This window comes from Mastomys coucha, unplaced genomic scaffold (assembly GCF_008632895.1).
Source record: "Mastomys coucha isolate ucsf_1 unplaced genomic scaffold, UCSF_Mcou_1 pScaffold11, whole genome shotgun sequence".
Classification (NCBI taxonomy): domain Eukaryota; kingdom Metazoa; phylum Chordata; class Mammalia; order Rodentia; family Muridae; genus Mastomys; species Mastomys coucha.
In genome coordinates, this window is record NW_022196893.1 from 2,615,295 (window position 1) to 2,631,936 (window position 16,642).

Below are 16,642 nucleotides of genomic sequence, written 5' to 3' on the forward strand. Positions count from 1 at the left end.
CACACACATACACACACACATACACACACATACACACACACATACACACACACCACACACCCACACACACACCACACACACACACCACACACATACACACATACACACACCACACACACACACATACACACACCACACACACACATACACACACACACACACATACACACACCACACACACACACACACACACACATACATACACATACACACACACACATACATACACATACACACACCACACACATACACATACACCACACACACACACACACACACACATACCCCACAGTGTGCACAGTCTAACGTTAGCTCCTGCAGGATGCCTGCTTGCACACTGGGCATCTCTATCGTCCATTTGATATAGAGAAGCTGAAGCTGAAATATATTAAGTAACTTAGCTAAAGTGAAACAGGTAAAATCATGGGCTTAGAAGTCACGTCTGCTGTACGTGGCTCTGAGGCCACAAATCCCCTAATCATAATGCATCATGCATCTGAATTTTGTTCTTCTTAGGTAGTTTCCAATGGGGCTATTATATATTATTTAAAGAAATGAAATGAGGGCAGCCTGTTCTTGGCATGAGGAATGCTGCTGTGCCATTTTTAGTGTGTTTTCAAATTAAATTCCAACTTTAAGACCTTTCCCTTGGTCATTAAACCAGGTTCCAAATTATTTTCTTATGCAACTTTGATGGATAGACTTTGCATTCAAAGATGTTATTTCAAATCTTAGCTTTATCAAATATTAGCACTTTGACTTTAAGCAAATTCTTTCACCTCTCCAAACATTATTCTTCAATTACAATACAAAACTAGATGGTCACTTTCCCCCATGTTATTAGAAATAAAGGAAAATATAGAGTAGAAAAACCACCTGATGTTTGCCCCATAAAAAACATGCCCACAGCTATTCTACATACCTTTCAAGGCTTTGTGGAAGGGATGGAAATTAATACAGAAACCCACAACTGGCAAAAGTGCAAAGAATAAGTCTGTGGGATGCTCAGACACAGATGGGATACCTAGGGCACACCATCTATCCAAGGCTCAAGGACCATCACAAAAGATGGGAGAAAAGATTGTAAGATCCAGAAGCCTGGGAAGACTAGAGCAAAACAGTGTCTTCTGGGCAGGACAAGACACTGTACTCGTTAACTAAGGGCAGTTAAGGTGGCTTGCATAAGATCAAGCCAGTGAACACTCCGGTAAGCAGGCAGTAGAAAGCCATGAGCCCCACAAACTGAGGGACTGTGGATAGTTGGTGGATTCTGAGAGAGGAAGAGTGAGTATTCTTCATGGGTGTGGCTCGTGGGAGTTCAAGCACACTCCAGTGGAGAGCTCCACGCTTGAGTATACAGGCAGCACAGATGGAATCACTGGATTGTTAAAAAAAAAAAAAAAAGGATTTTTAAAAAAGACATAGATTTGAGATGGGCTGTGAGATGGATCTGGGAGGAGTTAGAGGGAGAAGTAGAGAAGGAATACGATCATCAAAATATATTGTATACAGGTGTTATATTTTCAAAAATCAACAAAAATATTTTAAGTGTGTTGTGGAAGAGGATTGCCTCGGTGGTTTCCTTCCTAGTTCTGAAGCCTATGTATCTCCTTGTAAGACTCTGTAATGGTCCAGGAGTGCATTTTCTCAACACTTGTTCCCCAGATGATGATGCTATTGGAAAAGTTATAGAATTAAGTTATAGAAAGCTACCTGGAGGAAGTGGGTAGATGCTATAAGAGTCCTGGGAGTTGTAGCCTGGGCTTGATTCCAGCCTAAACTACACTTGTTGATATAACATCAACCATTAACCAGCTGTTTCCCCCTCTTGCTGCTTCAACTGTGGGTTAATCCCATAGCTATGCATGAACAGCCATAATGGACTATATCTCCCAAACTGTGAGCTTAGAAAAACAAACCATTCTTCCTCTGTATTATGTTTGTTGGGTACCCCATTATAGTGATTAGAGAGGTAACTAACACATAATCCAATATACATGCCCAAAGTCATTTTAGTTAACACCCTGATTCATTCTTTCGTACCATTTTCCACCCAGAAAAAATTATAACTGCTTAGTGATGGTATAGTCAGAGACCTAAACAAAGCACATACATGACAAGACCTCTAAGCCATACGCAAGCAAGGGAGTTATCAAAGGCTGCTAGGCCTGTATCAAAGGACTCAGGTTCAACTTGCATAGGCTCCTATGGAAATAAGCTAAAACAATTTGAGATTCAAAGTGATATATTAAAATACCAAATGCATTTAAATCCTTGAGTTCAAACACTTTTAAAAAAATATTCCAACAAAAGTCTAATGGGTCGTCTCCAAAAGACATTATGCAAAAGCATTCACTAGGGAAGACTAGGTACAAAATCTTAGTAGATGAATTGTAGAGGAGGGAGCTGTCCATAGAGAAACAGTCCAGCTAATAAAGACAGAAGAATCAATCGACAGAACTACTACAGCACCAATTCGCAGCCCTTGATGTGTTAATTGATGGGGCTTTAGACATCAAAAGGGTGTGAACATCACAGAAAGAGACCCACCAGACATCCTATGTGCTTCCTGATGTGCAATGGGCCATCTGTGAAGTCTTGCCAAAAACATCAAACCTGAAGTCTGATCAAGCTTCTGGACTTGGAAACTAACTAATGAGGCCTACAAGGGTAGCAACTCCTGTTAAACTACTGAATTAGTGAATCCTGTTAGCAAACTTAAAACAACCAACCCTATGGAAGAAACAATAAGCCTGACTTCCTCTATAAACAAGCAGCCAAAAGAAGGAGGTGAGAAATCTACAAATTGGAAGTCGGTCAAAGATCTTTTTAAACACTGAGCAATTTGTTCACTTGGCTCTTGATTCAAAAAATAGAGAAATTTGCTGAACAGGGCACTCATTTAACAATTGAAAGGTGAGTGACAGCAATGTATTTGGCATCATGTTTTCTGTGTGTAGTGATGAAGTTGTGCTAACACTTTAAATATCCTTCATAAATATAGTCTAAAAATATGTAGAGATAAAATGATGCATTCCTGAGAATGATTCAAAATAAGAGAATCAAAAGATGATGAAAGAAAAATAGGCACCATTAAGTTAGAGATCTTGGAGGATGACTGTATTAGGGTTTGTGTTGGTTGCTATGATAAAACACCACGACCAAAAGAAGCTAGAGGTAGGGAAAGAGTTTATTTCAGTTCACAATTTCAGACAACAGTCTATCACTAAGGGAAGTCAGGACAGGAACCTAGAGGCAGAAGCTGATACAGAGGCCATAAAGGAGTACTACGTATTGGCTTGTTCCTCAAGGCCTGTTCAGGCTTCTGTCTTAGAGCACCCAGGACTACCAGCCTAGGAATGGCACCACCCACAGTAAGCCTGGCCCTCCCACATCAATCATCAATCAAGAAAATGTACCATAGGCTTGTCCATGGGCCAATCTGGTGGGGGGATGGCATTTTCTCAACCGAGATTCTCTCTTCCAAAATAACTCTAGTTTGGCATAAAAAGGAGTCAGCACATAAACTACATAGGGTGAGGGGGATTCATTGTACTGTTCTTCCTACTGTTGGTATATCATTTTGTATCATAAGAAAGATGATATCACAGAGAGAATGGGGAGGGTAATTAGTTCTCTTCTGTGCAAAGCCTGGCATTTTTTGGGGGGACGGGGGCTGGCATCTATTCCACAGAGACAGAAGAGAATTTCTCTTCTCTGTGAAATGCTTTGCTCTTAAACTTTCTCATCTGTCTCCCCCTGAGTAGCATCCCCATCTTTTGGCACATTTCAGTGACTCTTGGCCTCTCTTAACCGTGATCTATTGAATCTTCATCATGTGTCATGGAATGGCTTGTCTCATACAAGGAACATCATACATTGATTCTAGAAGTCACTCTCTTCTGCCCCGCCCCCCAGCATTTAAGACACATCATAGGCACACAGAAACAAAAGATCTGGAAAATAACAACTTACTTTACTTCCCTATATACCTATAGCAAAAGAAAGATATGATCAACTGTTTTGATAATGGGATCAGAGTACAACAGAAGAGCAGAGGTAAACAGAAGGTGTACACCACATGCCAGATCCTTGGGACTCTCTGTATTTTTAGTTTCCACTAGCTGTATCTGTCAGCAGCTGCTAGTGTAGAAATGAGTGTACACATTCCTATGTGTCTTATTTGTGCATGTGTGCATGTGTGATATATAGCTGTACATTTGTGGCATGTACTCAAGACAGATATGTTGACAAATGCATTGTTAGGCAATTTTGTCACTGTGCATACATCATGAAGTGTCTTTGCAGAAACTAAGATGGCTATTGCATCACTAAACAAAATAGTCTTTGGGACCTCATTAGACATGTTTTCCTTCATTGGCTGGAATATCCTTATACAGAGGGAGCACCAGACAAATAAAGAGTGCCAGACTTTCTGTACAGAAGAGAACTAGAGAGAGGGGGAACCAAGAGAAACTGAGATCTGGCCTAGAAGGACTGAATATCTCCAAACAGACAAGAACCGGTTCCAGTCTATGGTTCAGAAAAAACAGCAGTAAGTTTGCATTCTGGAAAGAGTACAGGGAACAGAATAGAGACCCAGAGGCCGAGAAGTAAAAGATGTAAGTGGACATTCCGGTGCAGCAGGAGATAAAATGAAGCCAGGGCCAGCTGCATGTTGAAGCACAGGAGCACCAGGTAGGTACTTGGCAAGAACATGGGCTATTGAAAAAGCAATGACTATAGTAGCAGCAGCCAAGGACTTTCTCTACCCAGGACTAGGATTTCCTTATGATGACTCTGACTGTATAAAACTAGAACTTAGCTCTCCTTAACCAGGAGAGCTTAGGTCTCCATTATGTCATAAAACAAGCAGGTGCCTCAGTCCCCCCAGACTAGAGGCTCACCACAGTGCCACTATCCAGAGTAAAGACTGGGAAAAACAAAGGATGTAAAAAGACACAATAAACACTGAAGATTGGGCCTGTGAAGTGAGGACTTCCCTTCTATTCTCCTGCTAGAAGAGCCACTGAGGCATCTGTTCTTAGTACAGATGGTTCAAGGCCAGCTTGCCATGTCCTCTACTTGCGTTCAGGGCAGTGGTTTCACATATTCATGTCTGGTTCCTCACCAGCAAGCAAGGTATAACTTGACTGGTCAAGGCATCCCTACAGCTAACTTCCAGACATTTCAGGCTGTTAGAGCTGAGAAGTCCTGAAGATGTTTGATGACATCACAGAAGCAAAGGTGCTAGGCATCATCACCAATAGCATTAGGATACATTCTCCTGGTTCCCCTGATGGTGCTGCTGAAATTGGAGGCACTTGGTCCATATGGAAACTGATGGTCAGAATAGAAAATAGTTTGCCCTGGGTTATGTGGTTGTCAGGGAGAGCTCTTGGTATCAAGGCCATGAGCTTTGGTCTCCTGAAAGTCTGAATGAGCTCATGCTTTAGCTTTTAAATCTTACCAAAAGAAGACCAGAGACAACTTGAAGATGAAACAAAGATTTTGTTTTTGAAGGTCTAGAAGCAGGAAGTTAAAACCCCAAGCCACTGCATCACCATACTGCCTCTTGTCTGCTGATGGGGCAAGGACCAGCAGACAAGCTCCTGGCTCTCTCGAGGTAGCGAAGTCTATGGATGGTACAAGTTTGGAGCACAAGCTCAGGAAGAAGGAGGCAAAGGACAGTTTAATATGATCTCTCCCATGTTCCTGTCCCAGGGCTTCTTTAGCCAGAGGGATATGTGGGGCTGAAGCCCAAAGCCCTGTTCCTTGAGAGAAGATCTCTAACCATGGTATTAGTACATCGATATTCTAGATGCCTTGTTCTTTTTGCAGGAAATCTCTGAGAGTAGTTACCCATGTAGTTACCCAGGAGTCAGTACAGCAGGATTTGGGTGCCTACAATACACATCTGCTTCATTACAAACCATACATGGGCTTTCTTTCTGTCTCTGGATCACTTTGTCACCTTCTAAGAGTAAATTTCAAAGAACGTCTCTCAAATTTATGGTTGGGATACCCACTTTAACTTTGAAGGATAACTTACCTTGCCTAGGAGTACAATATTGAATATGTTCCTTTGCTCCCTAGCATGGAACACAGGCACACTGGGCTTCTCAGCAAAGATCTATGTTGCCCAGTAACTTGACACATCACTTCTTTACCTCCACTTACCACCCCTGCTAGCAGCAAGTTTTTGATCCTCTCATGCAGCTTCTTGGGCCATCACCAGCCTAGGCTGCTAGCCAATGAGATTTATGGTAATGTAATATAGTTTCATCCACCAGGAAGCTTTTAATAAGCCCAAGTGGCAGACATGCACTAAAGAGTTGATTTACAGCCTCTTAGCTGCCGCCAGCAAATTACTTTTCTTGTGGCATCGGTTAGGCAGGAAGACACTTCATGGTGATTTTACCTAGCTAGATTTGGGGAGAAATGTTCCACCTCTGCTGCCTGGCTGTGTAATGGTGGCTTGATGTGGTATATCTTTGAGGTATGGACAGGGAACAAAGGGGCAACCATATTGCAAGCCCTCAGCATGGTATTTCCTTCTCTAAGGATCAACTCCATCAGGAATCAAACTCCTAACTCCAGAGAAAGGGGGCCTTCTGAGAGGAGGAGTTCAAAAACAAGAAGTCTGGGTTATTGTTTCTTTATCTTTTGTTCTTTCTGGTTACTAGACACTAAAATAAAGAAGTCCAAGAACAAAAAATATACAATGGATGTAACAGAGAGCTTTGATCTCTAGAAATTCTAGCTGAAATTTCTGTTGAAGAAAACCAATTAAATCAGATGAAGCCACCCCAAGGGAATTCATTTGCTCCTACCACAGTGTCTGTGGAAACCAAGAAGACACAGAGACCCCTTGTAATTCTGCCACCCTGAAGGAATCTTCATTGCTAGTAGGATGGGAGTGGGGAGGCACTTTTCCAGTGGAGAGGCACCCAGGCTTGTTGGGGAGTTGAGGAACAGAGAGCCATGTGTAAGGAGGAAGGCCCAAACTGACTCAGATTATGAAGAACACAGAGAAAAGCAAAGGGAGTTTTTATTTTATATGGTATTATAGATAATAAATTTAGTTTCTCTATTTTGAGGGAGTTATATATGAAGAATTGTGTTACTTGGCCTATGAGCCAAAACAATGACACAACACTGAGATATCCCCAAAAGGACAACAGTCCCACTTCTATTTTATAGACAAACAAAAGCTATGTAACAGGACATAAGGATTGCTCAACTGCTCAAAGAGAGAGAATTCATGGTTGGTATTATAAATACGCCCATTATCCACAATAGTAAGGCCATGGACCCTAGGGGAGAACCCACTACAGCCACTATCCTGAGGCAGTATAATTTCTAACTACATATAAATATTTATTCTTAGACCCACAGATGAGTGTAGCTTTTAATCCCCATTAAAGTAAACTTCTTTTACAGCAGAGAACATTCTAGGAATCCACAACTGGCCAAAAAGTAGAGAACATTTGACCATGAAATACCCAATCTCAAGTGACACATGTGCAACATACTCCTTACATCAAAGGCTCAGAGCATGCTGGAGAAGATAGGGGATTACAAGACTAAGGATCAAGATGTCTACTAGAATAGGGTATTTTCTCGATATGTATCCAAGTTGCATCCAGGAAATCTCAGCAATATTGTAGATAGTGGGAATCTTATAAAACCCCACCCCTAAATGAAGAGATACATGCAATTAATAGCTGTCGAATAACAAGTGGCCAGCCCTAAACACACAAGCAACAGTAGATAATCTCAGTAGGCTATATTTACAAACATGCATACACACACTACATAACAATAATAAAGACAAGAGGTTGTGAATATGGTAAGGAGTAAGATGGACACAGGAGGAGTTGGAGGGGGAATGATCTGAATACAGAACTCTATCTAAAATTCTCAGTAAAATTAAATAATAAAAATAATGTCATTACTTAACGTGTTTTGGGTTGTGGTCTGCATTTCTCAAGTGTGGAAAAAGCAGAGACTGTCTCATGTGCTGTTCTGGTTTCTAGCCAGGTTATGTTTAGCAGGGGTGAAGTTGGGTACATGGCTTAAAATAATAATTGTACGTGGGTACATGAGCTATTCCAAGGCTTAGCTGAGTATTTGAGCTTCTCTCAAGTAATAGTAAGACATGGCTGGCTGTCAAGAAAAAAAAAATTTCAGTTGAAGCTGAAATCAATATTCTGCCTTTAGCATAAAAGAGAGCAGATGGGAAAAGAGAAAAGCTCAGATTGAAAATTGTCCTTAAATTCTGAAAGCTATCACTCACTGACAGGGAGAAGAAAAGGCATGCTTCTGTGATGGCAAGAAGACACAAAACATGATTCTATTCTCAAGAAAAGAGATGCAATTCTTCACTGAAAAGAATTCTAAATTTTAATGCCATGTGTCCTGGTTTTGTACAAAGTGTGTCTTCTATAGGGGATAACTGGCTGGGAGTAAGCCTTCCCTGGGATTAGGACCTGGAAGAAACTATATAACTCAGAGACAACAAAGCTACAAGTTCCATGGGTCTTACAAGTCTGTACCTTTAAGATGATATAAACCACTCCTTAAAACCTATGCTGTGAGGACAGTTTGTAAATGCTGTTTTACAAGCATGATCCCGTTTAAGTTTTCACACTTACCAATTAGCAAAATCAGGGTAATTAACTATTTTTAAAAGTCCAGAAATACACATAACCACAATGTTTCCCCAGATCACAATCTTTCCTCGGGCTAATTTTACTGGCTATGATTTTGTTACTCAAAGTTTGGACCATGGGTCTTTTTTATTCCTATACAAACATTATATGAAATCACACCAGCAGTCAGTATCTGCAACAATGCTGGGCACATTGGCACAGTATCATGAGAAAGAGCCGGAATAATAAGATTCCAACCAGCCCTGCAAAGCTATAGGCACTTGCCGGGAAAGAAGTTAAACTCTTAAATGGTAGTCACTTGTACAATAAGTTTCCTTGCTCACATAAATAAGCCCACAACTGTGTTCACACAGGGAACCCTAATCCAGTTCAGTTGGAGACAAGTAAGAAACATGCAAACAGGAGGACAACATGCTGGGAAGAAGGAAGAAATGGAGAAGATAATAGTGAGGATTATGACCCAAGTACATACATACACATGCAAGGGAATTATGAAAGAACATATACAAAGTTAAAGAGATTTGAAGCCATTGTTTTGAATCAGACCCATGCACTGGACCAAAAGTTGTGTTCTTCTTGGTCCCATTAGAGGTACAACAAATTTTGTACCAACTACAGCCGTACAGACCTGCATTCAACGGACCCAAAGACACACAGCCCACTGCCATATCAGCTGAAACAGGACTATCTCTGCAAGGGATCTAGCAGGGATTTGCGGTGTGAGCTGAGAACAATGATAGCTGAATAAAGACTCACGGGTGGACCAGCAACCCCAATGCCTGGGTCGCCTCGGCTGCCAGGAGAGCCAGGAATCCCAGGTGTTCCTCGGTCACCCTATGTAGGCAGAAAGACAGGATTAACAGGTTAATGCTGGCAAGATCATTCACAATGTATATAATAAGAATTATGTGTCTCACAGAATCCTCACTGTTGCTCCATCGGCTCCTCACGTAGCACCTGGCCTTCATCCTCCATTACAATATGCACAACAGGAGCTCATCCTCCTGGTCCATCACTACATGGACCAGAGCCCCCATGATTGTGATCACATGTGTCTCAAGCATCCCCCAACTTTAGCATGACTCCCAATTGTGATTAGGGAACTAAGACTAATCCCCTTGTTGGAGAGAGCACTTATCTACTGTGCTTACCATACCTTCATCCCAACCTTACACTCAGATCCAACATCATCAGTAAATAAACATATCAATGTTAATGTTTCATGACTTTTCCAATACCTACAGTTTGTGGTTAGCTCTTCTGGGTGTGGCAGATGTTCTCTTAACTTAAGGAAGACCATTACTTCAAGTATCGCTAAGAATGGATTTGGATGTTGGAAGACTCAACTTTAAATTGTGGCTTCAGCACTTAAAACCATGACAAGTTCCATGAGCACCTTTCTTTACCTATCAGAGTGGCAGACATGAGCAGCTGAGCCAGCAGGGTGGTACACTGGTTAAATGTGTCAAGCATGATAACATGTGTGCAACCCTGCCACTCAGTCCCCATGAGCCAGCTGCTACATTTGCCATTAGTCTCGCCATGTGGCTCTCTGAACATGATGGAGAAGGAAAGAGGAAAGGAAAAGGCTTTCCCATTTCCCACAGAAGGAAGTCAATGTTCCAGTTTCTGGTGTTTTAATTCCCTCCATCTCAGAGGAAGAGGAGTCTTTGATTCCAAGGCTGATTACAAGTAGGCAGCAAGCCTGACTGCTGCTGACACTAGCATTTCCAGTCTTGGGTCACCCCAATTTGCATAAATATTTAGATTTTGGGTGCCTAACTGCCAATGAATCTGTTTGCTGTGCCTCCCCCAGACCTATAGGCAGCATCAGGAGATGCAGTTTCCCTAGGACTGTTTCTTACAACCCAAATTCAGAATAGACAGCAACACACTACATACACGCTAGGATTGTCTACCTACATCTCCAGCCCGACAATACAGTGGCATGTGTCCTTTCTTAGGCCACTCAATATCCCTGGAATGAGTCAATTTGTTTCACAAAAAGAAACAGCCCAGAAACTAATCACAAAGACCCAAAAAGATTATGTTCAGAAAGTTGACTCTAAGAAACATTGATTTATTAGCAATTATGTTTTTAAGCATTTAAAATATTATCATTAAACAGGCGACATTTTTTTGCCATAATGGCCACTGAAAACTCTTGCATTTGGAACCTTTAAGAAAGTAACGCTGATCCTTGAGCAAGTAATCATAGCTGCTGTGAGTTTGTGTGTACACTGGCCATGTCATTTCCAAACACTTCATAGCAATTTTTCCTGTCTGCCAAGCCCTACAGTCTTTCTTCCTGCTTTTCTGCTGTGTGCCTGAGCCTCAGGCATGGGTGGACTATATAGATGTCCCTTTACAGCTGATACTCACATTCATCTTGGAACTTTGAACAGTTATGAGTCTCTGCACTAACAACTGTCCACAGCATAAAGAAGCTTTTCTGGCCAAGGCTGGAAGCCTACCCATCCCCAGTGGATAGCCCCACTTCCACAAGCATACAGAAAACCAAAGTTTCATCCAGTGGATTATTAAAGCAAAACAACAACAACAAAAACAAACAAACAAACAAAGGAGGGCATGAAGTTAGGAGGGAGATGTATTGGGGAGTCCAGGGAGAGTTGGAGAAGGGCAAGTAGAGGAACTGATATGATCAAGATAAATTATATAACTGTATTAAATTTTCAAATAATAAGTAAAAGACACCATTCAAAGACAAAGAAGAACGTTCTGGGATGACTAAAGTTAGATACTCATTCAGCTAACCCTCACTATGTGTCCCATGTAAGCTGAGGCCTAGGCTCCAATGCTGACCTGCAACTGAGATACGATATCTGCTTACTGTCAGTACTTAGTGCTAAGTTCTGAGGTGGATTATCAATCATGAAGATGGGATCAATGGAGCTTACAAAGTCCTTACAAAAACATAGGCATCAAAACTCAAACCCTCACTAAGCTCCCTTAATCCCTGCCATTTCTCTTCCTTGTCCTTTCAAGCCCAATGTGGCTATGCCACCAGCCACTGACGGTCAGTGAGAAGCAGATCATCCATTGTCCCACCCTCAACTATATGACTAGATCTTTCCTAATTTCTCTTCTAATCCCTACATAGTGTGTTCTGTTTCTTTAGGATGATATGGTATGTGGTATGACTAGGCCTAGGAAGCAGGTTTGGATCTAGGAAATCTAATTAATAGAATAAGGAACGGGTTGAAAAGATAAATACAGGAGCAAGTGTGATCTGACCCATGATTCATCTGCCACCAGTTCTTTACAAGAGTGAAGACAGTCAGGTAGGAAAATCTTAGCCACAATTGTGTGACTCTTGGTCTGGCCCCAGGAGAGTGTCATGTACCTTCTGTAACTTTGGGAAGGCTTCTATACCTTAGGACCTTCGTCAATAAAATAGTTAAGAGTCTACCAAGATTCCCTGCAACTTATATGTAATCATTCAGAAGGAAAGTGACTATAAAGTTGAGAGACATACCAAGTATTGCATTTATAATGCTATCATTTTACCACAAGAGTTAACAGAAAGAAAAATTAGATGGGAACATACAAAGTTAAATAAATCCATTCCTCCTGAACTTTGATTTTGCTTTAAAGTGATTGATGTAGACTTCCCTACTATAGCTAGCTTGGAGTCCCCTCAAGACCATATTCCATGCACATCAGTAACCCTAACACTTGAATGACAGGTCATAGCATACCCCTTTTGTTGTGGTTTGGATGAGAAATGTCCTACATGGGCTCATATATTTGAACACTTGGTCCTCAGTATGGGCTACAGTTTGGAAGGTTATAGAAACTTTAGGAAGTGCAGCCTTGCTGGAGAAGTCCCTCACTGGGGTGGGGATAGGGTTGCAGTTATAATAAATGGTCCCCACTTCCTGTTTTGTCTTTTCTCTCTCCCTGCTTCTTTCTCCCACCTCTGCTTACTGCCTCCTGCTCCCTGTGTATGGATAAAATATGATTACTCTGCTTCCAGTCAGGCTTATTTCTGACTACTTTGAGTCTATTGTAATGCTTCCCATGTATGGATGAAATGTGGTCACTCTGCTTCCTGTCAGGCCGAATTCAAACTCCAGATGTGGTGCTTTCCCCCATGATAATGGACTCAATCCACTTTGGAACTGTAAGTTGAAATAAATCCTATCTTCCATGACTTATTTTTTTGTCATATTATTCTATCACAGCAACAGCAAAGTGACAGCTACTCCTCCTTCCTGTATGTGGCATTGCTTCTGAGCTCTAAGCTCCTAAGCATTGACCTAATTGAGCTCCAAGCTCCTAAGCACTAGATTGGTCTAGTCATCCTCTTTCCATGCAGCTTCTTAGCACACTTGCATTCTCATTCTCCCTCCCTCCGTGTCTGTCTGTCTGTCTTCTGTCTGGGTTGTCAGATTTCAGGTATTTGTACACATCTTCATTAATATTCACTCTGGCCTCTTGCTGCCCATGTGTTCAACTCCCTGCTGACTTCCCTGTAAACACTTCCCCTATTCACTTCCCTATTCAACAAAACTTACCAGCACATACCTTAAAAGAGTCCAACCTGATATAGGCTAGATATATCTATGTATCTCTACACCAAGTGTCTGTCTTAAGGCCTGATGCTGGCGGCTGGCTTTAATGCCTCCATCTGGATGCAGGAGCATGCAGTCTTTCACCAGCCATTGTGTCAGGTACTGAACAGTGCCTTCCCCAAAATAAACCTCTCTCTTATACCCAAGAGAAAAGAATGTGCTAGCAAGGCCTCCCTGACCCGACTGAGCAGGAGTGGGTACATGATTGATTTTCTGCACTGACCAGGTCTGGCCCCATCTGTGTCTATAGCCTATTGTGATGCTAAAAATTCCCTAAAGAAACCTCTTCCCAGCCTAATGAACAGATACTTTTAGAAAACGGCCCCCAAAGGACACAGAATAAACCTAGCATTATGTCCTCAAGAGCAAGAAGGGCCAGCGGGCAGGAAGGAACAGTGTCTGGGACCCACATTCCAGGGAGGAGTATGTGAAGAAGTTTGGGGTTCTGCAAGGAGATGATAGCTTTAGGACAATGACTATGCACCATAAGATCATTTATCTCTCAAGGAGCCCTTTTCAGTTTCAAATGTTCTTGACTTCTTCAAACAGAACTATAACAGAGTCTCAGAAAGCTAAAGCCATTTGCTTTCCAGTCATCTACCTTGTAGGTAGCTGAGCTGGAATTCAAAATAAGTTCCTTGTGAAGCCCAAACATGTTCACTTTGCAGGAAGCAAGTGTCACTCACTAAGAGTTGCCTGTAATCACCAGCAACCAGGAGCCATTGAGATGTGCTGATGGATACTTAAAGATTGCTTCCTCCCTTAATCCCATGAGGTGTGTTCTCTCAACACCTGGAACAGGGCTAGAGACCTCTCTCCATCTCTCTCCTTCCTTTCTCCTTCACCTCCTTTCCTCTATGCTCTCATTGAGCCATCCATTCTCCAAATAAAGATGTCCTTGAATCTCAAGTTACTTTCTAAATGTCTTGACAAACCACTCCATAACTGACACATTCTTACACTATCAACAGTGGAATAAGTGTCTGTTTAAGAGGAAAGGAAGATCCAAGGGCAGCATGACTTACCCTGAGCCCATGCTGTTGAAACTGCTCAGCAATATTGGGTCAGGAATCTGAGCCCACCCCTCTCTATTTGCTGATGCTTGCACTGGTTGCCACATGACACACTCAAAGAGAGTGTGTATAGATCAGATATAAGCTACCTAGGTGAGCACCTTCCATTGCAACAGTAAAGCTGAAACTACAGGATCCCAATGTTTTGTTGGTTTTTAATATTGTTTTTTGTTTTTGTTTTTGAAAAAGTGTTAGTAGCAATCCCTACACTGGGAAACTATGTTTTTTTATAGATATGGCAATATGTCCCTGCCCCAAACACTCTACTTGGAAGTAAAAAGAGAATATATTTATGGTTCTATTGTTAAGATCCAGAGATACAACTACAGGGTAACAGAATGTATAGTGTCTCCCACTGTCAAATAAGTCTTACTTAATTATGGTAGAAAATGAGACTAGTCAAGCTTTTTACTTCTCTGCTACATCTGACACCCTGTTTTTACTTCTAAAAGATATTCAGTGTCCTCTGGGTCCTGAAGGTCCTTCTCAAGGAGGAAGGGTCATAGTACTTGATACTGAGAATGAATCTGGACAGGGCTCAGTAATGACAAAGAGCCTCCCTTATATATGCTTCCTCCCCCTCCCCCATTCAACAAATATACAGTTGACATGCATTTACTCCTACCATATAGATAATTCTCCCATTTAGGAAAATATCTGATCGTGGGTAATGCAATCAAATTACCACACTGCAAGCAAATTAGCACATACTACAATTCTACTTACTGCAGGTTTAGGATGGTTATGGAGAACATCTGCTTGAATAGGGAGAAAATGATGGAGCTGAGATCTCTGTTTTGCTTCCATCAAAATCTATGGAAGAACCTCAAACTCCCTTATGCTAGATATTTGTTTGGTGAACTTTTCACACATGACTTTAAATTCAATTCACTCTGTACTCATGTCACTGAGATCCCGAAGATACAACCATCATGTAAAAGAAACAAATGGGGAATGGTCTCCCATGAGGTGGTTGGACTCTAAGACTGGGAATAAAACTTCCAAGTCACAGCAACATACATGAAGACCTAAGAAACCTCGGATGGGAGGTGATGTGCTTCAGAAAATACTAGCAGCTTCAGGGTGGCTTGCTGGACGACAAGATGACGGTGTAGAAGATACATACAAATATATTCTTCCTATTTTAAAGCTGTTTCAAGAGACCCTTATTCTGTAGCCCAAGCAGGTCTGGATACAACCTCACGACCCAGTCTAGCCTCAAACTTAAAATCTTCTTATCTCTAGCTCTACTTCTCAAGGTTGGGAATACAGGCGTGCGTCACCACTGGCAAAAAGGAGTTTTTAAGGAAATTGTTTTTATAAATAGGCACAAGTGGTAAGAAGTGATTTTATAATAAGATCTTTATATAATTTAAAATATGCATATCTTGTTAAATGTCTGAGCCCCCATCCTAACGTCAATGACTGACTCTGCCCCACATCCTCTCAAGTTCATGTATCTGAGTTGGCATTATAATTCTCACTGTATATGGGTATGGCTACAGTTTAATTTGCTGCTTCCCATGTCTCAGTGTCCACTGCAACCCCTCACCAAGGCCTACAATAGCATTTTCCTTTTCCTACATTACTGCTACAAGGCCTACAATAGTATTTTCTTTTTCCTACATTACTGCTACACGTAATTTCAAATGAGGACAAGTACCTCAGTCTCCAAGAAGCCATGCACAACCAAATGAGGATAAAAGCCTCCTTGAACTCTGTAAGCCCTCTCATCCCATCTCTAACACCTACCTACTTTGCAGTTTACACATCCACCTGTCGCCTGATCTATCAGCTGAAAAAGGCCAAGGAATATACCACTAACAGTATTATGTCCTACAATTCACCCTGTAGATATGCCACAATTAAAAAAAAAATAAGGTACTGGCCATCCATGTAAGCTTGAGTAAATGAAGTGGGATTCCGTGTAGGGAGAGCTTTGGCTTTTTTCTTGCTTATTCAAGCAGAAATTGCCTTTTTAGGCCTATAGTTGCTGATGAATTGAGGGAGAGTTTAGCTGGTGTCCACCCATTTCCTTCTTCCTCTTGGGTATGCAACTAGATGATATTCTCTGCCCTTCCTAGTCATGAACATCACTAGAATTTGGAGGGTGCACATAATAACCAATTTCCAGTGTTGGCCCAAGATATTTTCCCAGTATCTTCTTCCCTCTCCAATCCCTACTCATCAAGGCTTTCTGGAAAGATAGAGAAATACCAGGATAGTATTGCTACCCCTGACTAGACCAAGACCACACTCTAACACACACACACACACACACCACCACCACCACCACCAC

General features: G+C 41.6%; 1 protein-coding gene across 1 annotated transcript in view; it reads right to left on the reverse strand.

Moving 5' to 3' along the window:
• The window catches only part of Col22a1 (collagen type XXII alpha 1 chain), a 248,131-nt gene that overhangs the window by 78,200 nt on the left and 153,289 nt on the right, over positions 1-16,642 (reverse strand). The window contains exon 40 of the mRNA XM_031345491.1: positions 9,432-9,509. Coding sequence (XP_031201351.1) covers positions 9,432-9,509 — 78 coding nt within the window. The remainder of the gene's footprint in view (positions 1-9,431; positions 9,510-16,642) is intronic.